Consider the following 24,261-nt stretch of genomic DNA (forward strand, 5'->3'; position numbering starts at 1 on the left):
CGGCATGAAAAAGAAGCTTTGCAAAGCCATCATTTTAACAAGTTCTCATTCTCAGGTTCAATCGTTTTCTTCTTCTTGCCTTTGTTCTCTCAAAACAACACACGCGCGCGCCGCGCACACACGCGTAAGGGACTTCTGTTAATCACATGCAGAAAAGGATTGGCATGCACGACGCACGTGACTTGCAGGCGTTTTGCGGACGGCGGAGCATTTTTTCAATTTTTATTTTTTTCTTTTCTCCGTATTATTTCCGAATCCAATTACCCGATAAAAAGCGGTTTTTAGATTGGATTCTGGATGGATTCGAATCTTAAGGATTTGAAATTCTACTTTGGGCATACTTAGGATGCAACCTTATTAACCCACAAAACGAAACTGCAGGTGGCTTTAGGCTAGTCTGATTTGTAATCTTTGTATGGTCGCAACTTCACACATTTTTAAACCAATTTTATAATTTTGGTATCAAAAAGACGGCAATTAAATTTTCTTTACAATCTTGACGTGTATCCAGGCCATAAGCTTGCGTGGACTACTTTTTAAAATGTGGGCTTGGAGAGCAAACAATTTGCTGCCTACTTTCGAAGGAGCAGGAAACTTTTTTGAGAGAGTAGCAAGCGCAGTCAGAGCGAAAACGATCGCTTTGCACGTCACAGAATTGGATCATTGTGCTGTCAAATTACACTAGGCTAATATTCTAACAACCTAACTGTGATATATCCACTTCTACAAATAATTGTTAGTTTTCTCTCTCGTTGCCGACCCCCTTTGATTTTTTCTAGTTGCGCCGCTGGTGACATCGTAACGGTATAAATGGTCAGATTTTAAGAAAGGCGGTTAGGGACAGTGGAATACCGGGACTCACTTTATTGATTTTTCTTGCGAAAATGACAACTGGAGGGTTACTAAGAATTTCAAAAATTAGCATAACTGTACAACGTTTTCTTTGTTTTTAGATAAATTCATTCTCATCAAATGAATTGCTATATTTGGTTAAAATTTTGCGTGCTAGAAAATCTGCAAAACCTTATTGCAGCAGTGTGAGGCTACCTACCGTTACCGGTGTTGCGTGAAATCTACCCCTGCATTATCATGACTTGAATACTATGGCATAACCATGATATCACATATTTCCTACATTTATTTTGGCGATACACACTTTGTACACACGTGAGGCGTGGGCAGGTCATATAAACTGCACCTGAGTATGCGACATATGGCAGTAGACCTCAAGCTGCAGTTGCATCAAATTTTGTCATAACATTGTGACCCTCCAATTGTCCACTTTACTTTTAAGTGAGCAATCCTCTACTTCTACCATCCCTAAAGGCGGTATTCAGTAAACGGTAATGCAGTTGAAACAATTTACTGAGCAGCTGAAACAATTTATTGTCGTTAGATGGTCCCGCAATACCGGATTACAATCCCGATAAAGCAGTTATTGCATGGTACAATGATTTTATTGCAGGACGTCGCCCAGACTTCAACAGACGCTAAGTGATCATTATAACATTGTAGCAAGTTTAATTCTATCGTTATTTGTATTTTGGCCTCCAAGCGCGCAGATTTGACCGCCGAGAAGGAGCTCCCGGTAGGCCACGATGGCTGCCGGAAAAAAATACGAGTTTTAAGGCCTGGGACTTCGGAAAACTCTTAGGATCATTACCGAAAATTTTAAAATGTTTGCGAAAAAACGGAAACTCCGATCAGCGATTTCGGCTTTGTTCTATTTTTTTCTCTCGATCTTTTCAGTTTGTTTGTTTGCGAAAACTGCGATCAACGACTTCGGCTTTGTGCTATTTTTTCTCTCAATCTTTTCAGGGGAAAAATTTTAAAAATTTGCGGAAACTGCGATCAGCGACTTACGTAGGCTTTTATTAATTTTTTCTCTCGATCTTTTAAGGGTACAAACTGAGGGTACAAACTGTTCAGGGTAAGAACTAGGTTGCACCCAACTACTTTAATGGGTCCGCCCCGATAGCTCAATTGGTTAGCGCGTCACTTCTGAAACGAAGAAGCTTCAAGATCAAGCGGCGCTGGTTCGACTCTCGGGGTGTGCGCTTGAGCAACGCACGTTAAGGACTGCTCTCCATTCAGCGGCATCTAATTCTAATGGATGGAATAGTTCCCTTGCAACAAGACTTCAACAATCGGAAACTTCACTGTCAATCTGGGTGACCGGGCCTGCGTCAGTGATTCAAAGCCTCTAAAAGTATGCCAAACTGCCAGGATTAAGCTCTGCAAGAAGCTTTCCCAGTCCGAGGATAAAAATTCAATCAATCAATCATATCAACTTTCGAATTATAATCCAAATTTGCGCCATTTGTAAAATTACATTTCTTTCGCAGTACTGCCATCTCAATAGCTATTTTTCAGTAATATTTTTAAGTTTGTGAAAAGGTTAATTCCATGTCAATGTACATTAACAAAAAAATCAATGTTTTAAACAGTGTTATCTCCAGGACTGCTACAGCAGAGCAGCAGTCTAAACTCCAGAAGTAACTGCCAAACCAGAAATAGTCTACAAGAATTGCTAGGCGCATCGGCAAAGGATACAAAAGCGAAAGATTTGGAATTAAGTTAAATTGACTTTTTGCCCTTAAACTAATGTATAGTTGTTCAGTTAAAATTAATCAATGCTAAAAAATTTTACTGTGACCTTTAATGGGTTGGAAATTTAATTATTTTTTCACAAAAAAACATAACTTAATAAAATTTTTGGCAATTTTGGTCACTCCTGGACTGCGATCACTATAGACCGCTGCACTTATATTTTGGACTTGAGGGGACACTCCTGATGGAAATAATTTTATTTTTATATAAAAATCAGTAAATTTCATTAGGATTCTGAATATGGTACAATTTTGACTCAATTCAATGTCTTTGCATGTCAAAACTGACAGTGATAGCCTAAATGTGAGTAATGTAGGCCAAGAAAGATGTAGCGACAGTGTCACATTTTAAACTGATTGTCCTGCTTTATTAGTAGGCCTATCATGCACGTTATAACGTCCGCATTTTGTCGCTTCTACCTTTTTCTAGACTTCTGCTATGTTTGGCAAATATTGTTTTTTTTGCTGTGATGGTCAGAAATAAAAACAAACTGAACTGAATGGAGCTTGTGCTTTAATGGGTGTTTGTGTTTTTCAAATGATGTTTTCTTCGAAAGTCTATTTTTGATGTTTTTAACTACCGGTAGCTACTCATCTGACTTATTTCTTGCCAGAAAGACATGAAATTTTGCAGGCATAGCCTAGTGTAGAGATCCATTATTTCATCATATAAGTTTGTAAACTAGTTTTACCTAAATTTATTTCCTAAACATTCTGTAATTTTCCATGTAAACTGCTCCCGAAGTATATAGAAAAAAAGGAACAGAAAATAAAATGAATTGTTCGCATTTGGCGAGAGCCCAATCAGACCAGCTCAAGCTGAGCTCAGTTCGGAAAAGATTAAATATCTAGATTGTGTAGTATGTAACAAATGAGACGACTGTTAAAATGTAAAATACGTAGCCTTTTGTTTTGTTATTCTATATTGTTTAAATTCAACTTTTATCATAAACTTACCTTCTGATTACCAAAAATTATATTTCGAATAATAATTGTGTGGAAATAGTTAACGAAGTCAGATATAGTCAAATTAGTTAGAATATCCATTAGGCAGACAGAATATCATTAGACAGCCAAATAGCCTACCATATAAAATAAATTTTACCATCTTTAATTATAAGTTACGTAAGACATAGTTTACGTTACGTTAAGGTAAGTTACGTTACCACATTAAAAACATTTTTATACTTAGCCTACAACCAGGGGCGCCGGAAGCGGGGGGGGCAGGGGGGCGAATGCCCCCCTGCCCTCCATTTTTCCGCAGATGGAGGGGCAGGGGGGGCAATGGTGCCCTTTTAAAGCTACTGCACATTTTGCAATATAAAAATTTCTGCTATTTGCTTTTAGCCTAATTATAATCTTTCATTTTTGCCTCCAAATAATACATACGCCACAAAATTTTGCAACACAGTACAGGCCTTAAAACTCTTTTTTTTGCGGCAGCCATCGTGGCCTACCGGGAACTCCTTCTCTGCGGCCAAATCTGCGTGCTTGGAGGCCACAATACAAAATAAAAATAACGATAGCACAAGTAAATAGAATTAAACTTGCAACATTGCTAAAATGATCACTTAGCGTTGTTGAAGTCTGGGCCTGGGCGACGTCCTACAATAAGTTAGAATTGTTGCACCACGCAATAACTGCTTTATCGGGATTGTAATCCAGTACTGCGGGACCATCTAACGACACTCGCACGAGTGTCTCCAATGTGGCTGATTTTAAAGAAGTTCGCCACTCCCTTAGAATTCTTTTTAGCAACGAAAAACAATGTTCGACATGTGTTGACGATGACGGCAAGGTAATAAAATAAGTATTTCAATGATGTGAAGGACATTACTAAAAGAAGCCCAATTTTTGTAAAATACAGTAGAATTCGCCTATAACGGCACCTCTAGGGGATTTGCAAAAACTGACGTTATAGCCGAATTGACGTTATAGACGAACTACCGCAAACTATTCCACAACTGTCTTTTGATTAAAGAGGTGTATAATCCAATCAGGGTTACTGTGTACCACCAAACTGACAAAAGGCACGCAGAAAATACAGTAAACAAAGAAATTGTTTAAAAAAAATAACCTACAGCAAAAGATACAGGAAATTTGCGCAATACAGCTCGTTACATACAGTAGTAGAAAAGTTCATTGTTTATTAGCAAAAAAGGCATTGATCTTGAGCTGTTTCGGTTTTGACACGGATTTGACACAGCTGTAGAGCTGCTTTTTACACGTGATAATTTTTCACGCGGGAAAAAAGTTAATTCAGTTAAAGTCCCTGCTGAGAACGAGGTAGCGAAATAAAGGGAAGACATTTTGCAAGCAGCAGCGCTAATTGGATTAAAAGACTGACCGTTCGTGGTGAAGCCGATGGCTTAAAGTGACGTTATAAACGAACAAAAGACGTCTGGGGACCAATAAAGGGTGCTGTTACATGCGAATTGACGTTACAGGCGATGCTGTTGTAGCCGAACTACAATGTATGTAAAAGATAGGAATTCTGCCGGGACCGAGCGAAATGTGACGTAATAGGCGAATTGACGTTATAAACGAAGCCGTTATAGGCGAATTCTACTGTATGATCAAAAAATGATTTCCCCTCGGATGTCAACTAACCTAGTTCTCCTTTTTAACAACGATTCAATGTCCGACAACATTGAATCAACATAAAAACGACAATATTGTCAGCCGATGTAAATTAGCACTTCGGAGTAAGACTTTGTTAAAATAAACGTCGGGACTCGGGAATTACAAACAAGACTTACGGCGCTGGTGATCGCAGATGGATATATTCCATCAATAACAAATATTCCTGCACAATGCAACAGTGGCGATTATGAAGCGCTGACCTAATTTTGCGTCACTCTTTGATACTACATATTTTCGACAGTTAATCCAAGATCATTCTATTGCAAAATTAAATAATTGGCTAGAAGAGACCGGCGGCCAAACTTGGCCGATTTCGGAGGTAGCACCGGTGGTCATTCAAGCACTACTTAGCGGCCATGGCCGCAGGCTGCTTTAAGGCTTGACAGTAGGTTACATCATTATAACATAGCATGATTTCCTTCTTTGTATACCGGACACTTGTAGGCTATCATTACTCAATACATAGTGAGCTGATAGATTAGCATTATCGCTATATCTTATAACTTTAAAAAAATAACCTTTTAGTAATCAAAAGTGCCCTTTTTGGCGTAATCTTGCCCCCCCAGTCAAAAATCGTTCCGGCGCCCCTGCCTACAACTAAAATTAACACATTGTTAACATTCTTACACATAAAATAAAAAGTTACCACACTAGTCAATTTATACTGAAGAAATGATCTATGAGAGGATATATTTGCTATTTCTGTGTAGATTCACAATTAAGAAACCATTCAATTTGTCCTCTCTGTTAGCTCAGTGGTTACGCGCCGGCTGAAGATCACGCTGCGCTGGTTCGGCTGTCGGGGTGTGCGCTTGAGCAACACATTTCAGGAATGCTTTCCATTCAGCGGCACCTAATAAATAGAATAATTACCCAACAACAACACTTCGTGACTTCAACAATCGAAAAACTTCACTCTGCCAATCTCGGTAACCGGCCCTGCGACAAGAGCCTCTACAAGTAGGCTATGCGAATCTACCAGGAATAACCTACCAAGGCTTTTAGATTCAAAAACTAAAACCAACCAAACCAAACATATCAAGTTTTTCTAGTAGCCTAGTAGTAGGCTACATAAATTCAATATTTATTTATATCATATACACCTGTGGAAAAAAATTTTCATTATTATATGGGCAAGCGATGGCAACAATGCCAGCAAAGAGAATGATATAAGCTCTCTCTAGAAACTTATTAATTTTTTATCGGTGGTAAAATTAAAAAAAAAATGGTATAATTTTTGCATTTCTTCAACATTTTTTTTTCACGGAAACGTTTTACATCCACTCAAGTGCCATCTTTTGATTGCAATTATCACACTCTTTCCAGTAGGGTTTTCTACAAGGTAAGCACATTTTTCGACCACAGTTCGGTGCTGAAATTGATATTCCATCAGGAATGTCTCTTTTCAATAAGTTCAATGGTTACAGATCATTTTCTGTTCGAGCTACTTTTCGATTCGGTTTGTTGTTTTATCTATTCCTCATAGTTTCTCTCATCTTTTGAGTCCGTGGACCACCATGCCAATTTCTTGAATTATGTGACCATCAGAATTAAAGTACTTTTAAAATGTACAAACATTTAACGAAGCACTTAACAGACAGCCCTACCATATATGAATAGATCTAGCACTTCCGTTTAGTGGATCTGTTGGCTTACCGACTGCAGCTTTGCAAACTTATCTGAATTTCATTGAAGCACTTCGTTTATGTAGGAAGTCAGCAAAGGATGATTCTCAACTTCAATCATCCTCTATAGCTAGTCAGCAGAAGACGACCATCGAATTCAATTCTCTTCTTGTGCCACCTTCAACGTCTAAGGATTGCAGATCTAGACAATGGCGCCAGAAATTTTGTTGCTAACTTTACTGTCAAACCAACCTTGCACAAGCGGTTTACAAATTATAGTGGTATGCGAAACTGCCAGGATTTAGTTTCCAAAGAAGTTTCCTCAGTCCGACAATAAAGATTCCTGCAATCAATTCATTCAGATACAAGTTAAACTTCATAGTTCTCATTTTGAATCGCTATTTGAACCAGAAATTCCATTAATCTTGAAACATATTTAGCATGGCTTCAAATTTCGACAACATGAATTGCAAATCACATGAGGCCGCGGCGATTACGGTTGTGGAGACCCAGAGCACGGGTTGAATTAGCAAGATGAAAGCTAGGCTCATTGAATTTAGTAGTTTGAAAACAGACGTGACAAATATTCACAAACCAAATCTTTTCCTTTTTGTATTTGATTTTAGTATGAAAGTGTCGAAGATCTGGCGATAACATTTGGCAGCTCAGGTGCAAACAAAATCACTACGGTTAAAATTTAGTCAAAACATGATGTCACCATTCTCGATTAAAATGGCAACCCTGGTAAAAAAGCAGCCACAAGTGGAATTTCAAAAAAAAGTGGCAAGCGATAAATTGACTGAGATAACGAGACATTGCATTTAAAACTTAATACGTTCCATATCTTGAGTAGCTCCCCGATGATGCACCACCTCGATTAGATCCGTAATTGCTTTGGCTGCCACCACGCGGCTGAAATAAAACAGAGTCAGTTACAAAAAAACTCTTTGAAAATGCAACGAAAATAATTGAATGCAAACTTCAAGGCTTCTTGAAAATGGTGCCGTTCCACAGATCAGTCGTAACCAGGCAAGCAGAAAGGCAAGGCAATAAATCTTTGTGTCCACCCTTAAGTAGACGCTTATTTGGCATTCTACAAAAACAGCAATGAATGTCTTCAAGGGCGTTAAACCGACGTATTTTAGAATTTAGATCGTCACATCTAACCAGTCAGTTTCTACATATGATGTTGCCACTGACAGAATAAAACCAGCTCATTATCATCAAACAATGTGGATTATACTGGCCAAAAATTAATCCTCGTGTTGAGGGTGTAGCCTGTCTGTCTATATAGAGAGCGAAGTCTTCCTCTCCACACCTCACGGTCCGTAGGGTTGGCAGAGTCCATGTTCAGGGCTAAAAGATCACGCTGAACAAGTTTTTTCCAAGACAGATTTGGTCTACCTTGACCCCGCTGTGCTGCAATGTTGACACATCTGACCTGTGAGATCCAGCTAATGCTGCTATCAACGTGCCCAAGCCATCTCATTCTGCCCAATTGGAAGACTTTTATAAAACAACGTCTTTTATTTTAAGCCTGGACGAAAGTCTCCAACTGGATGTTGTCTTCAAGCTTGACAAAGCAGGTCCATCTTACCATTGCTTGATGGTGTTTGCTAATGTAGTTACGGTACAAAAACGACACGACAGAACTTGGAACTCAATTGTATGAGCCTGGTAGCAAAATGTAGGCATCCGCTACTTCGAAAGTAGCGGAATGGGAAGTTGCCCATGTTGGAAACGTGCCTATAAACTTTTAATTTATTTGAAAACTTGCCCTTTAAGTTTGTACCTTGTGTTTCGCATTTTGCCTTACGCGTTTTCCATGACCTCTTGATTGGCCGCTGTTAAATACGCTTTCCTGACAGCGTTGCGTCATTCAAACTCGAGTTCCAATAATACGTCAATCGTTTTAGTGCCGCAGCCATGTGGGCGATACGTTGCTAGTTTATGTTGAAGTCTGAGTACATGTTGAGATTCAAATAAAGTAATCTGTTTGTTTATGACAGTCCATCCGGAGATAGTAGTCAGACGTCAAAGGATTCCGCAAAACATTACATGGTGTCAGAAGGTGTCAGCAAAACATTACAGTCTATTCCGCACAAGTTGACATCTTACACGTCTTCCTATCTCCTTCCGTTACCGAAAAATCGCATACTTCCTGCAAATTTTTCCACACTTCAATTTTTCCACACTTTAGGAGGCTGCGCATTCTCTAAAAGTCGTCCGATCGAAAAAACATTTTAGATCAGCTGTATGTGACCAAAATTCGATCTGATTAGACCCCAAGCATTTTTAATTTCAAAAATCGTGAAAAAATAAAACACCCTAGCACCTACCCTTTGATATGATTGATTTCCCCGGTAACTTCCCCCGCCTCTAGGAGGGCGCCGACTTTGAGAGTGATCATCATACGAGTGAGGGTGTTGATTGTAAGACTGGCCCCCCCAACGTGGGGAACCGTACCTTTGCGACCCATAACTCTGTGGTGCCGAGTCTGGGAATAACAAAGTAATTCAAAACGTTAATGAAATATACTAGATATTGAAACATATGGTTTTCCTGATAACTAATAACATGAACTGCAGTGTCAACAGAATTAGCAAACGAAAAGAGAATGAAGAACAGCATTTAAAAAATGGTTTCCATCTTATTCGTTGCACAATCTAAGACACAAATGGGGTTAGAATAAGTTATTTGTTAAAGAATCAGCTGGATTTCTGTAAGATTTCTACACACGTACACGGCTGCCTGTAGGGGTGGTCTCTTCCCTGATATGAATGCCTGGGAAGACTGTGATCCAGGTGCCTGAAAATTAAATAGAAATCACGCGTTCGCATAATGTGGTTGCGCGTTGAAGTTTATGAGGCCAAAGCAAGTGAATTTCAACAATAAATGTGAAATCACAACAAAAATGGCCTGTCACAAAGACGAAGTGGTCTGATCGGTAAGATTTTTGAAAATTTTTTGAAGCTTCCAAAATACTAACTTAGCATCAATTATAATAACAACCGTTCACTTCTATTGTTGGCTGATAACGAAAACGCTTCGAATTTAATATAAAATATTGTTGATTGCTCAATAAATACTTTCGACATATAACCACAATAGAGAAATATTTTTAAAGATGTTTAAACAATCAAACTAGTGTTTGCAATTTTATTAAAATGTTTAATAGTCTTACTAAATTTTTAATAAAATAAGAAAAAAAAATATACATATTACGGAGTCTGGTAGCAATTCCATTTTATATGGAAAAATGTCAACCTAGTGGAAAAGTGTAGTAGTATCCACCTTTAACTCTGAGCGTTGCGCGACAGAAGAAAAATAAAAATATATATTGTAATATGCAGGTAGCCGCAGCAAATGAGGTTCAGAAGACAAGATTTAAATCTGCTGATTGCAGTCATTAAGTAAACGTTTCGCCGTCACCTAGCGGTTTTAGGGTTAGGGAAGTAGTCGACAAAGTGTCTACTAGTCAAAACACCCTATCGCTTGCAGCGACCTACAGATTACAAATACCCTGACGAACCAATGACATAAGCAATCGAGCGCTTAAATTTGCAAGGCATTCTAACTACCTGTGGCCTGATTGGTCAAGCTTCATTCGATTGCGATTTGGATTGAAACCGATCCTTGGCTGCCACTCTCTGTTGTTGTTGTTGTAGCCTAAACCACCACGACCTCTGCCACGCCCTCTGCCATAACCGGTTTTCAAGTCACTAGGTTTGACCGAGCGCTCTGGAAATCTGCAAAGAAAAATTATTTCAAGCGTGTGTTTTGAGGAGATAAAGTCGAAATTTTCTCTTGATTGCCAACATTTTTAGTAAAAAATTTATCCTTGGACTGCGACAGCTTTTGCGGAACCTTCATCCCGAAGGATACGTATCCTATTAAAGGTCCAGCTAGACAGTGATGAAGACCCGGTCACCAAGGTTCAAAACCAATAAAAACCAATAAAACCTAACAACCACACTATTATATTATGTTAAAGGTCGTGTAGTTGTTGGGTTTTATTTGTCATAGGTCATATATTGTTACATCACAAGGTAAGATTGAGGATCAACATTTTCAGATGTTGCCAACTGAACTAACTTTGCTCCAGGAAGAAGCGTGGCTTTGAAGATATGTCCTTCAGGATAAGATGGATCTTTGAAGACCATGCTGAGAACCTTGTTTCCCGTAACATCCTTGAGACGCATCAAAGGAGCAGGAACAGTTCTGCATGGTAAGACACCTCTATTGACAAGATTTATAACAGAGACGCCTTCCCAAGCTATTAATAAACAAAGTGGCTATTATTACACTCTTGTTGTCATAGTTACAATCAGGTGTTGCCAGAGTTAGGATTAAAGTTAGGAAGGGTTAAGGTAAGGGTTAGAGTTAGGAATAACATTGGGTTTTGATCTTTGCCCAGGACTAAAAAAATTTCCAAAATTCAAGTTTTTGTTTTCAACAGCTTTAAACTTTTCTCAAATTAGGGCAGAATTCCTTATCTGGCAACGCTATTGAGGCTATTATTACACTATATACTGTATAAGTGTATATAGTGTAAATATAGCCACAGCTATTAATAAAAGGTACACTTAATGAAGCAGGAAAGATTACTACAGGTTTTGAAATGAAAAACGGGCGAGTAAAAATCTAGATTGAAAATGTTGGCCAGCGGTTATAGCAAGTCCGAGAAAAAAAAATTCGAACCCTGAATCTAAGAAAAGTGCCCAGGTTTTGCTTACGATGAAAAACCACATTGGTGGCTTCTGCATTTCATCTACTATTTTAGACATTAAATCGTACGTGAAGTATTTAAAAATATTATATTTACTTTACAACGTGTCAACACACATTCCAAACAATGAGGAATCTTTAAACAATATATTTATCTGCAGCTCAATTTTTATCTTGCCACGACTTTCACCACACTACAGAACAGCATATCTTACCTTTCCGTAGGTTGACACAGTGAATCGTTCCATAATTTCCCCGCCATTCCTTTAGTGAGGGCGGTGTCAATGTCGACGGCTTCTTCTTGTGTTTTAGGGACTGCATCGTCCTCATAAAGGTCCTTAAATAACGCATGGAGCGGGTGGTTTGGCCCGACAAACAGGTAATCGTTGCCCAAGCTGTTCCTTTTGGCTGCAAATGCAAAAGATTTTTGAAATTTAAATGGGAAGAAAACAAAACTTTTCATGTTGTTGAAGCAACAACATTGTTAGATGAAACACAGAAAAGAACATTACTCAAAAGCAAAGAAATGTGCTGGAAGTGGGACAATAATTTAAAACTCGGCTGTCTTCTAAACCTGCAATTGAAATACACCTGAACAAAACTCTATAGTTTTTGACACAAAAAATGACTGGAACAATATTTCAATCAAATGTGGGCAAAAACAAGAAAAATTAAGGAGTTAAGCAACCTCTGCTATGTAGGCATGTATTGTTTCCCTGCGATGGTCACAAAAACAAGCAAAATTAAAAAACCTTGGCTTAGTTTAGTAAGAAGAAATGTATTTCCACTCTGGCTAGATTGTGGGTACACGCATTGCTAAGCTCTAAAATCTCTACAAGTAATTCGACACTAACTTTCTTCCGGAGTGAGGTAGGGATAAACTTTTGAAAGAGCGTTCATCATTCTGTCTTCATCAACAAATGGAAGAAGAGCAACACCTTGCCAAGCATACTTCTTCCCATTTAAATCGATCTTAAAATCTTCAGGATAAAAATCAATGATTGGAGAATCCTGTAAATATAATCTTGATCGACTTCCTAGTCAGCAAATCAGTCACTTTTACATTGATTAGTCTGCAGACGTTGAATCAATGTAAAAGAGCAAATTTGGTGTCTGGGTTTTGAAAGATTAAACGTACCGGATCGGACATCAAGTTCCTCCACACTGGCGGAAGAAACTGTCCACTAGCTGCGGGAAAGACACACATAAGTTGCTCCAATGGATTCTTTGGCTTGGTGGTGGTGGGAAAGGTGTTGGCGATGTCAGCGATGTCCACGAAGTCGGATGCGAATGGAGCGTAATGAAATGGGAAGAACCACTTCCATGACGCGCAACCTGACAAGATGAAGTTGATCATAAACTGAACCGCTTCCAAGATGCAAACTACAGAAAAGACTTCTAAAAGTACGACCTTACTTTATAGAATCGTTCTTCTAGGAATACGTTTTCCTTCGAGGAAAACTCCAACACAAAGTTTTCAACACGAAGACCACAGAATCGAAAAGTACACTAATGAAAAAGTGAAGTTAAGACCGCACATGACTAAAAAGGACGTGAACTAGAAGTTGAAACAAGAACTAGTTAAATCTAGATTTTAAAATTAGTTTCAACAAAGTCTTAAGCCAAACCTTGATAATAGTAGGACAGAACCCAGCACAGGCCTTCCACGTATGATCTGACCACTTGGCGACGAAAATCGTAGTCCTGCCAATCATAAAGGGTTCAGAGCCATGTTGAAAGTATTTAGTAATATGAATGCAGAAACCAACGTTACAAAGCATAACTGCTGGCACGGCAATAAAAACATAACAGGCCAACAAAAATTTATCAAATTGTAAAATCAACTTTTTAATCGCCTCGATAACCCAATAAAGCGTACTGGCGCTTAAGTGGGCAAACAACATCCAAATAAACGAGGCAGCATGCCATGAACTACACTTTAACTCACAACACTGTTAACCGTGATGTGAAACGCCGCCTGAGTTGAGCTTCAGAAACGGCTTTCTCAGTCTGAGGACAAATTAATAGCTGTCTGGTGCTGGAATCGAAACTAGACTGGCAGTCTGCTTGAAGCGATTGACTGCTTCAAACCTATCAACATGGGCCCAGGAATGGAACGAGCTGCCACATATCCCTCCCCAGTTTTCAGTTATACCAGCACTTTCCATCCCTCCTGGAGCAGACCTCTCAAGAAAGGCATGGGTCAGATTGAACAGGATCAGATGTGACGTTGGCTGCACTGGAGCTAATCTGTTCAGGTGGGGGTTGCATAATACGCCGATATGTGTCTGCGGAGCGGTAGAACAAACAATGCAACACATACTTCACGAATGTTCCATCTTACGGCCCCCAAGTAGAATCACTGGTATTCGACAACTGGACCCAACTACCGTATCTTGGCTGCATGAGGAGGCATTGCCAATCTAAGCTACTACAAGTCAAACGAGAGAAGAAGAAGACCTATCAACAAGTGCATCGCTAGAACATGATGACAAGACCGTACCTTCATAGACACGTTGAACTTGGCTCGAAAGTATCTTTCCTTCCAACCATCTTCCCACAGTCTGACGTCATCAGGAGGTTCGTCGTCTTCGTCTTCCTCATTCTGTGGCGTCATGATCAAATGCATATTGCAAGATCAATTCAAACAAAAATACCAGCTGCAACTTATGATAGAGCAACATTGGATGAAAGTTCGCTGCACCATATTAACCGTTTCGATGTTAATTTTGCGTTCCTAGACGCAGATTATATCCCAAAACAATCAACTTCACTGGAAAGAAGTCACTGACCTTGCGTTTCCCAGAAGTTTCGGAGGGTTTAGTTTCGGCACTAGGATCCTTCAACATGGCACGGAGGGAGGCGGCTGCGTCCTGCGGGAATGTTGCAAGTGGACTTTGGTTATATCATGCCTTCATACATTACTTTGACATTGAAAGTTGAAGAACTTTATCAATTTCATGATATAAAGGCAACACTCAACGAATGAGAAGTTCGTTGAAGAGGTTTTACAAGTTTTCTAACATGACGTCGAGCCACACCACATTCTGTTGTTATCCCAGGCCAGAATAATTTGCCTTTTTAAGTTGATTTGTTTAACGTTAAATCAATATCAAAACTTTTTATAAACAAGAACGCAGATTCTAATGCAAGTTGGCTCCAGTTTTTCGTAACATCATCATCATCATCATCATATGCCGTCTCCGAGACGAGGGTTGGCTATCAATTGCTTCAACACGTCAAGGTCTTCCCCTATTCTTTTGGTTCTCGGATGCTTGACAGGTCACGAATTTTAAATTGATTAAATTAACAAATCTATTCGAGGAAAAGATGTTTGTTTCAGCGGTTAAACATATAATTACTTCCAAGCAAACGTTTTACAAATTTACCAAATTTTTTAAATCTTTTGTTCTCATTTCCACTGCACTCTGCCTGACGTCAGTGAGGGCTGCAGGAGCACCGAATCCTTGACCTAGAGGAGTGGGAGCAAACTGCCCCCCTGGTATGTAGGCAGGGCCTTTGTCGTTTCGTGATTTCTGTCGCTTGTTCTGGCAAAATAACAATAAGTTGCAACTCCAATCGCCATAGTGGTGTCCTACTGCGTCACTGTGTGTTATTTATTGCGTATAGTGATCCTGGAAGCAACGCAATATTATCTCTTAGCACAGATACAAAAGATAGTTCAGAGCAACTGGCAGTTTGCGTCAAACTTTAAAGACATGGACCAGGACATTGATGACGTATGGTCAAACCGCCCTACGGATTTTGAAAACTTATGATCTTAATGAGTACTTTCCAAGATGAAGAGTATACAACACCCATAAAAGGTAACGCGTAGTCGTATCAGCATGTAAACAAACTCTGCGTGAGGCAAAACTATTAAGCTGCAATTGCCTTTTTGTGGTGATGCATTCAATTCAATGATCAGAGACAACGGAAAAGAAACAGCTTTTGTACACTTCGTTGAGTTCTTCAAGCATCGCTTTCTGTCGACTTTTATCATTTATTCACCTTTTCTTTGTCTCTTGCCCGGAACATGAGGTCAGTCTCACGTCTCTTCTTGAAGATTTCATCTTCCAACCTCCCGATGCCTCGCATGATCTTCTCCACACGGTTCAAATTGACGATCCCATTGTCCGTCAAATAACCCTGGACGAAAACAAGGGCAGTGAGAACGAAAAATACAAGTAGACCTATTGTATCTTGGCAGCTAATTGTACAGTAGCAAGAATTGACGGGGACATGTATGCACGTGTTTCGCTCATCAGACTGGGCAAATATCGCAGTATCGTGCCACCAATCCGTGCCACAGACTCTCGACCAGTTAATTGAATTTTTACCGTTGAGAAAAGAAAATCATCCGAACTAGTAAGCGCCAAAGATAGGCCTATTGGTTGTATCAATTTGACGATCTCAATGATTTTAGCCATTCCACATCACTATTCCTGAGAAAATGCTTGAAAAAAATCTTACAACTGGCTCATACTAGTTCGTAGCATAATAATTTTTTTCATGCCAACTTCGTGAAAGTCAAAAATTTGTTTAAATCAAGATTATTCTTAAAGTTGTTTAACTAAACATCAGCTTTTTACATATATTAGTGTCATAAAAAGATTGTATCTGCAATTGCGCATATGAAGACAAAAGAACAATGAAAGCCACTCATACCCCTGTTTGATGGACGATATCTTTGTACAGACGAACGAGCTTGTCAATAGCCCCCTCTCGTATCTCGAGGGAGGGCAAATGGGGCAAGAAGTCGTTCCCGACAAAGAAACACATCATGACCCAATCGTCGATGATATTCTCGAAGTCATACTTGAAGGGGAGATTCGGCATTTCCATTTCAAGCGCAATGTACTGGGAGAAATAAAACTCGTGTTAATCTGAAGCAATGACAAAACTCCAGGCATATATTTATCTTGTACTATTCCAGGAAAAAGCTGCAGCAATTGCAAACAAAGTGCTCAACTGCAGCAGGCGGAGCTGAAACAAATATAGTAAAACTAAGATGGATGATTTAAGCCGTACCTCAGCATGTTGGATAACGATAATGAAGCTGCGCCTGATGATTTTTATGTAACATGAAACTTTAGGATTGGAGGCTTAGGTAGCATTTGACTTATTCATGTTAGTTTTTGTTAATTTATCTTGTCCAATACCTGCAAATGCAGTATCTTCTGCAGAATATGCTTCCAGCATAGTCAACAACATCACAAGTCAAATTACCTCTCTGATGACACATATTCTGATGAAAATGTAGTTGGTGCCGGATCCAGGCGGTTGTGACTGGATTTCGTCATGTTCACCTTCTTTGACCTTAGGCAATCCACAGCAGTTTTCCATCTCATGGCCGTACTGGCCGCATATACCACACGGACGAGGCTGGTTGGGCTTGAATTCCTCGCGGATTATTGTGAAATTGGGCTCGTGTGTCGCCAAGCCTACAAATCGAAAGCTTTTATTAGTTATATTGTAAATAAAACAGTTAAGTTGCCTTCCTACAAGCACTTTTTTAAGGTCAGCAACCCCTACTTTCTATATTCCATCGATATGAAGTCCAAGTTACTCTAATTGAATTGCATTCTAATTATTTTATTGTTTATCAAGAAAATTCAAGAAAAAAAATCAAGAAAAAGCATGTTTATTAATGCTTTATTAAATATATGAATGACAGAATGTGAATATCGTGCTGTATTCCCCACTTACCAAGCATAATCAAATCAGCATCAGCCCCGCATATACAGTGGTGGGTGTTGGGATCATGGTCTGGTTGTCCTCGCTGTCGTCTGATAAAATCCATTATCTTGTGCTCTCCTTCACCGGGAACATTGGCATCCGATAGAATGACCTGGAAACAATTCATACAGGCTCAGTGGTTGAAAGCTGTACGAGCACTGTAAGCTCGTACTTGCATTCCCAGAAAAGCTACCCAGCATCATGACCCAAAATGGCATGCTGCTGCACAGGTAAATTTAGCAGGTAAAATAGAAATGCCACGTTAGAGCAGAGAACCAAAGCTCTTACTTTGGAAGGAGAAGAATAGCTACCTTTTTTTTTTAGTTCCAGTGTTATGTAGCAATATATAGCTAGTTTAGCTACTGTTTTTGTCAAATACTAATTGTACTGACTTTATAATTTACTATGGGCCAACTTAAAGAGTTCCGTGGACCTAAAGTTGGGCATTACTGCTTAAAAGACAAATATGCGTCCGCACGTTACAGATGAAACGAGACAAAATGGCAGTGTGTGGTCGTCCAATGCTTGAGACAAGAGGGTGAACTGAAACACCCTAATGTCATTTGTTTAAAATCGGTAAGTCAATAAAAACGCTTCTCCGCGGACAATCCGGACATGCATCGTCAACACAGAACCACACACGCAGCAGAAGATCAGATGATGACAAAGCATCACATCTACTCGTTACCTCAATATCCTTCCAACCGGGATCGCTGTTTAATCGACTGATTATGTAGAAACGCAGGCACTTGGCGAGCCGGAACATAAACTCAGTCCCCTGTGATAGAAAACAATGTAACAATTTGACGCAAAGAAAACGTTGCCATTGCACCAATTGCGGTTGTGAAATCCTTCTACCTAGAAAATCCATCGTTTTAACATTGATTCGTCTGCGGACGTTGAATCAACATGAAAATGATGAGTTTGCCGTCTGGGTAGTAGTAGTACCAAGTTACCAACAACACAAAGGTTTTTATAAAAAGTGTTTAGAACAAGATCTTAACTTGTCGGTTATTGTCTTGTAATCTAAGTGTATAACGTCACCACGTGGCAGAACGTCTGCAACTGGGAGTCTATCAAGATTAAGAGTGGAAAAACATGAAGCTAACAGTGCTCTGTGCAAAGTTGAACGCACTATTAAATTCACAGATTTAAAATAATAATCTGATGCAGTTTCAAAACTAAAAGTGGTGAAGCTATTTCAAGTAAAATCTAAACAAAACAGACTTTGGTGCCTTATTAGTTGATGTTTTTTAGTGATGCACAATATAAAAGCTTGAGTAGAAGTTTATGAAACTGCAACAATATTATTAATCTCAAAAATTTATTTACCGGGGTGATGCAGTTGCTGTCGAATCTTTCAGCTTTAGGGTCTTCATCAGGCAAACGAGCCCCATCTGCTCTGAGCTTATTCTTTATATCTTGCTTTATTTGGGCATTTTCACTAAAAATCAAGATGAAGATGCAATAAAACGTCAAACAGCGATCAATAAGAAGGATAAAAAGTTATATACCTATTGACTTGAGATCTTAAGTTATTGAAGGAAAAATTAATGTAGAATTTAAAGGACACATACATAATGAGAAAATCAAAGTTTGAACAAGTGGCAACTTGTGATGTGAAACAATGGGTAAAATGCAGGAAGACAATAATCCAAACAATGTATTTCACTAGCAACTTTTGAGACTAGGTTTTTAAGGCAAGGCTTAATGCGTAAAGGTATTTCAAGGTCCTCAAGGATAAACAGAAGGACAAAGAAAATAAACTTTCTATCAAATTTCAGTAACAGAAAAAATGGGAAGTTGTTAATCTCAAAACCAAAAAAATTAAAACTTAAAAGTTTCAGTGGGATGCAGGCCCAGCATGGCAAAAAATGTCAAAACTGAGGGCTATCTTTTGCATGTCAATACAAGAAAAGTCACGAAGAACATTTCATCAGAAGTTTACAAATTAAAGCTAGATACCTATTAATATTGTCGTGTCACAAACTAAAAGCATATCACAAGAGTGGAATCAACTCACACTCCTTCCTTAGAAGCACGAAATCGTCGAGATCTTTGTTGATTCATCTTTGCACGAGGAGCCTGATGCAAGTAGTCAAAAGGATTAAATGATACTATGTAAGATTGAATGCTCCAACAACGATTCTTTCAACAGATCTAATCAGTTAATCGAAAATCAGTTTTTACAATGTTGATTTGAGAATCAGTGATCAATGATTCTAATAAGCAAAGTACATAAGAGAAACAGAAACCCATAGATTAAACTTTTTAATCCGTCAAAGTGCTTAATTTGCAAACGATCTATTGCTGGGGATGCAAACTGTTATTTCACGCTTTCCATCAATATATAATTATTTTAAAATTTGATTTTTTTTTAAGTTTTCTTAGCAAAGAAATACAAATTAAGCCAACTCATGAAATCAACCAGCTGCACTTTTCACATTATTCAGAAACTACACTACACGGAGTTGCTACTCTTCTAAACACCAAACAGTCCGTTTCACATTTTTAGAAGGTTTTTTTTTATTTTATTGTTTTAGGAGAGTAGCAAAAGTATTAAAGACTCTTATTGTAGAACCGTGCCGATAATTATATTTATTGTTCATTCAATCAGTATATATATAATCATAACAGGAAGACCTACCACACCATCAATGGCCATGTATAAGAGCCTTCTCGGCCTGACAATCGCAAATAAACGATCAATGGCTTCAAATATGGCAACCATGATTTCTTCTTCGTTCTTAGGTGCAGGCCTGTGTTGATAAAACAAATAGGTGAAATAGCATTAGCCAGTTTGTACAGAAGCAACAGCACCAATGCAATATAAATGCTTGAGTAGAAAACAGTCAAAATCTAAATTGAAGTCCTTGTATTTTCAATCATCCTACGCTAGGAATGGAAAACCTTCAGCCTGAGATTTAATTTTGCTTAAGGGGACATTTCCAATGGAATTTTTTTTTTTTGTATCAAAAAAGCAGTAAATTTTATAAGGATTTTGAATATGGTAAAATTTTGACTCTATTCAATGTCTTTGTGTGTCGCGAGGACGTTTACTGTTCAAAATCTGATTGCTTTACGTGCTGGAAATGGTGAACCATTTGTTTAGTCTTTCAAGGATCCACCTACCGTCTCATAAGTAAAACTATTCGACCATTTAATTGCCTGTTTGACATTTGATATCCCAATAAACTATGTCATCAGTCTTTCCAAAGTCTCTTTACATGTAAGAAATAGAAACAATTGTGATAAATAGTGAATAGGTTCCTCACAACTGTTTTGCACAATAAAAACTTTCAGCTGATAAGTCAACAACTTAACTGTTTTCATTTTTTTTTAAATTTACGATACAAAAAGAACATTGTTTAATGTTTAGTACAAAACATTTTAAGCTTTAAACAAAATTTGAATCACTGAATACTAACACAGTGATGATAACATCAAATGTGAATTTTCACAGAAGCACCATCAGTAGACCTATGATGAAGCTATTTTATGCAATGATGCATTATCTAGAACAGGGGTCACCAAACTTTTTTCTCTGAGGGCCGGATTGCTGCGAGATTAACAGCTGCGGGCCGGATGCAAATTGCGAAAAGATATACAACTATTTAGAATCTCCATTGACTTGAATTGAGCAGAATAAATAACAAAGTCAGCGATGGAATAGCAAAGTTGTGATGGAAATCGAAAGGTTGCTGGAAAAGTTATCCCCTGCTGTGATACACTACAGGGCATCGTGCTCTTGACAAAACATTACATCTTTCTAAATTTGGCCTAGGCTGTCCCCAGTTGTGGTGGCCTAGGCCAAATATAAAAATCATTAGCAGGTTGCGTGTAGCTCAACAGCAACGTCAGTCCTTTACAAAAAGTTTGGTGACTTTTTTCCTTAACAGTTGTGGTGCGCAGCTGTTATTTCCACCATAGGCGCCGACTTTTCAAAAAACCTTGGGGGGCGAGAAAGGTGATGACGTCATAACCATAACGTTATTTTACTCAATCAATATAGTCTTTGATTAAGCTTACCGTCTTGTTTATATTGACACCTAGGTCGCAAAACGAATTTATTGGAACCGCTGCTTGAAACGATTAGTTTTACGCATGCAGTACGCCTACTTGTAAAAATTTTGATATTGTTAGCTCATAATTGGAACAGTTGGAAAACAAGTCGATTCATTTCCTTTTCGTGCGAGTGAATAACAACGATCAAGACAGTGAAGTTATCGAAATAAAACGCAAAAAATCATGATCTCAAGCAGATTGGAAACGGTCCGCTTTGTTTTATTAATCTCGTTTTGCTAATTACTTACCTTCAAAACGTTAACAACGGCGAAGTGTTTTCTCCTGTTTTTTATCGAAAGTCTTTATAACGTAGTCTTTTATCGAATAGCGTATATACTCTAGTATAGGTCGAGATGTTCGCAAGTGATTTTCACCTCAAAAAGACAGGTGCGACTTACTGTATACACGGGACAAGCAGCTGTTGTCTTCAGCTCTACAGTTTTCAAAATAAAGAACGCATTTTTGCTGCGGCAAAAGCAATACCGACGTAGATTACGGAGTGTGAAATGTTGTCGGCCGAAGTAAAAGTTTTGAATACGTTTATTTGCAGTGATTCAAACTTAATTTTGTTGAGCAATATGCAAAGCTTATGAGACAAAACAGCAGAAACAGCTGTTTTAAGAGATCAATTTATGTTTACGTGTAGGTTATAATCGTTCTTATTACGTAACATTCCATGATCGTTGAAGTCGATGTCAAACCATAGCGGCCGCATAAAACAATGATGTCAGATTGGCTAGGTGATAATAGCGGTAAGATAGGTCGTTAATGCAGGCAATATCTGCGACCAAAACCATTAAACACCTTTTCATTTATCGGTTTTCAATTTAATTCTCATAACATTGTGAACAAAATGTCAATGCGTTCTGTTGAATCATTAATTGATCTCACAGCGGGAAGACCTCGTTGAAAATAGCGCGTCTAATTTAGCTTACTTAATATTGCCATGAATAGTTACGTGACTATTCCAACAGTGTAAGTTACTCTACGCTCTACTTTGAAATTTCCTCACCGTGTGTCAATGCCAATAAATGATTCTAATAAGCTATTCTACTTATACATGGGAGAAGGAAATATCACCGATTTCAGCTCAAAAGTAGGGGTTCGACTTATACACGAGATCAGCCTATGTCCTATACTCGAATATATTTGGCTTTCTTTAAGTCCGTTTAAATGATCTAAATCTCTTTCGCAAACTATTTTATCTTTAAACACTACTTGTAATAGCCATTTTTGTTGCCCCTCAACCATAAATTTACGGGGGGCGCCGCCCCCCGGCCCCCCCGGAAGTCGGCGCGTATGATTTCCACAGCACGTGGCGGGCCGGATGAAATCAGTTCGCGGGCTGTAGTTTGGTGACTTCTGACCTAGAAGAAAATAATTTGAGTTGCTAAATTTTCTACCAACCTGTCTTCAGGATGACTGCATGGATGAATTATTCCATTCATGTCCAAGTAGAGGTTGTCAAACTCAATGTCATTTGGATTTGGCTTGCTTGTATCAACAGGAATCGTAATGCCGTCAATTTCTTTCGGCTAAAAATGTTAAAGCAAACATTTTAGTGTTATAAAAAAAGATGATATAACAAGCGATGCACATTGGATGAGGCCACATAGTCATAGCATAGTCCAATATTTTATACAATTAAACAAGAATATTCTCCATTTATTTTTTTATAATTTATTTATTTAATATATACCACAATAATTTATTTTACACCAGTTTGGTGCAATTCAGACCATAATGTCCTATATAGCAAGCCTACACACTGTGTAGGCCTAGTACACAGGTCTTGCAAACATGCAAACCTAAAGTAATGACTGTCCAGAGAGAGATGCAATTTTGATTTTAAACTCTGTAAAATGAACTTTATAATATATCTTTTTGAAATGATAATTTTGAGAATTCAGAGTGGTGAGAATTCAAATCATTGTAAAACTCACAGTTTCACTTAAAAAAATATTTTCCTGTTAACAGATGCTCTTTGGATTTCCAACACCAGTGACAAAAATCTAGTCTCTCATTTGTATGACAACACATAGTACAAAAATAGCTCAAAATCAAACAAAATATACACAAAGACTTTATTTATCAACTATATACTATAATACAATTTATGTTAATGTTTATTTTATTTATGTTCATTTATCATATATCATATATTTAATTTGTGTCTATTTGTACTACAATTTATATTAATGATTCTGACTGTTAACAAGTGTAGCAGATTAGACTCCAGTAAAGTTTGAAGCTCACACGTTGGCATGGCCTGTGTATTATATAGGTCACCATGATACACACCTTTTCTTCATTACAATGGATAACAATCGAAGAATATTTCCGACTGAGCCAACGGAAAAATGCTGGAACTCCCATTGTGCAATTACAATGTAGATTTCTTCAGTAATATTGACTTGAATCGTCTACGTCGCAAAGAGGTTCCTCTATAGTTTTACAGAATAACAAAAAGACAGACTTTTACAATTATAATTCAGGTCACAAATGCTTTACATTGAGCTAAGATGGCACCACCATTGCAAAGCTTATTTATGCATAAACATTTAATACCTAAACTTAATGCCTTGTAAAAAATAGATTGGCATCAGTAAGATGAAATACAATATGGCAAAATGCCATGCTCACAAAAACGTGAGTTAGCCAGACTGCAAATATGTTTGTAAGTTTTCATAAAGTTATTAATCACATGTGGTCAATGCTACTACACTGGCTAATTAACTCAGCAAGCAAGTTGTTTCTATCAGCCATTGATTGATTGATTGAATCTTTATCCTCGGACTGGGAAAGTTTCTTGCAAACCTTAATCCTGGCAGTTTTGCATACCTGTAGAGCAG

At 38.2% G+C, this 24,261-nt stretch overlaps 1 protein-coding gene across 2 annotated transcripts; it reads right to left on the bottom strand.

Annotated features, from left to right (window-relative positions):
• Nucleotides 1-7,476: 7,476 nt before the first annotated feature.
• LOC145783887 (5'-3' exoribonuclease 2-like) lies at nt 7,477-23,987 on the bottom strand. Of its 2 annotated transcripts, XM_082595643.1 has the most exons (22): nt 23,711-23,987; nt 22,817-22,944; nt 19,992-20,103; nt 19,368-19,429; nt 18,677-18,788; nt 18,033-18,122; nt 17,315-17,456; nt 16,835-17,049; nt 16,274-16,465; nt 15,617-15,754; nt 14,995-15,153; nt 14,398-14,478; nt 14,109-14,210; nt 13,234-13,309; nt 12,744-12,940; nt 12,460-12,616; nt 11,821-12,013; nt 10,973-11,098; nt 10,459-10,626; nt 9,621-9,685; nt 9,217-9,374; nt 7,477-7,789 (listed from the first exon to the last, which is right to left on the bottom strand). In XM_082595643.1, the coding sequence occupies exons 1-22, from the start codon at nt 23,783-23,785 to the stop codon at nt 7,706-7,708; spliced, it is 2,832 nt and encodes a 943-aa protein (XP_082451769.1). In that variant the 5' UTR covers nt 23,786-23,987; the 3' UTR covers nt 7,477-7,705. The 2 variants fall into 2 exon arrangements, with proteins under 2 accessions (XP_082451769.1, XP_082451770.1); XM_082595644.1 differs by lacking the exons at nt 19,368-19,429; nt 19,992-20,103; nt 22,817-22,944; nt 23,711-23,987 and adding an exon at nt 19,310-19,328.
• Between the last annotated feature and the right edge of the window lie 274 nt (nt 23,988-24,261).

The sequence above is a fragment of the Aplidium turbinatum genome, chromosome 15, assembly GCF_918807975.1.
Source record: "Aplidium turbinatum chromosome 15, kaAplTurb1.1, whole genome shotgun sequence".
In the NCBI taxonomy this organism is placed as follows: Eukaryota; Metazoa; Chordata; class Ascidiacea; order Aplousobranchia; family Polyclinidae; genus Aplidium; species Aplidium turbinatum.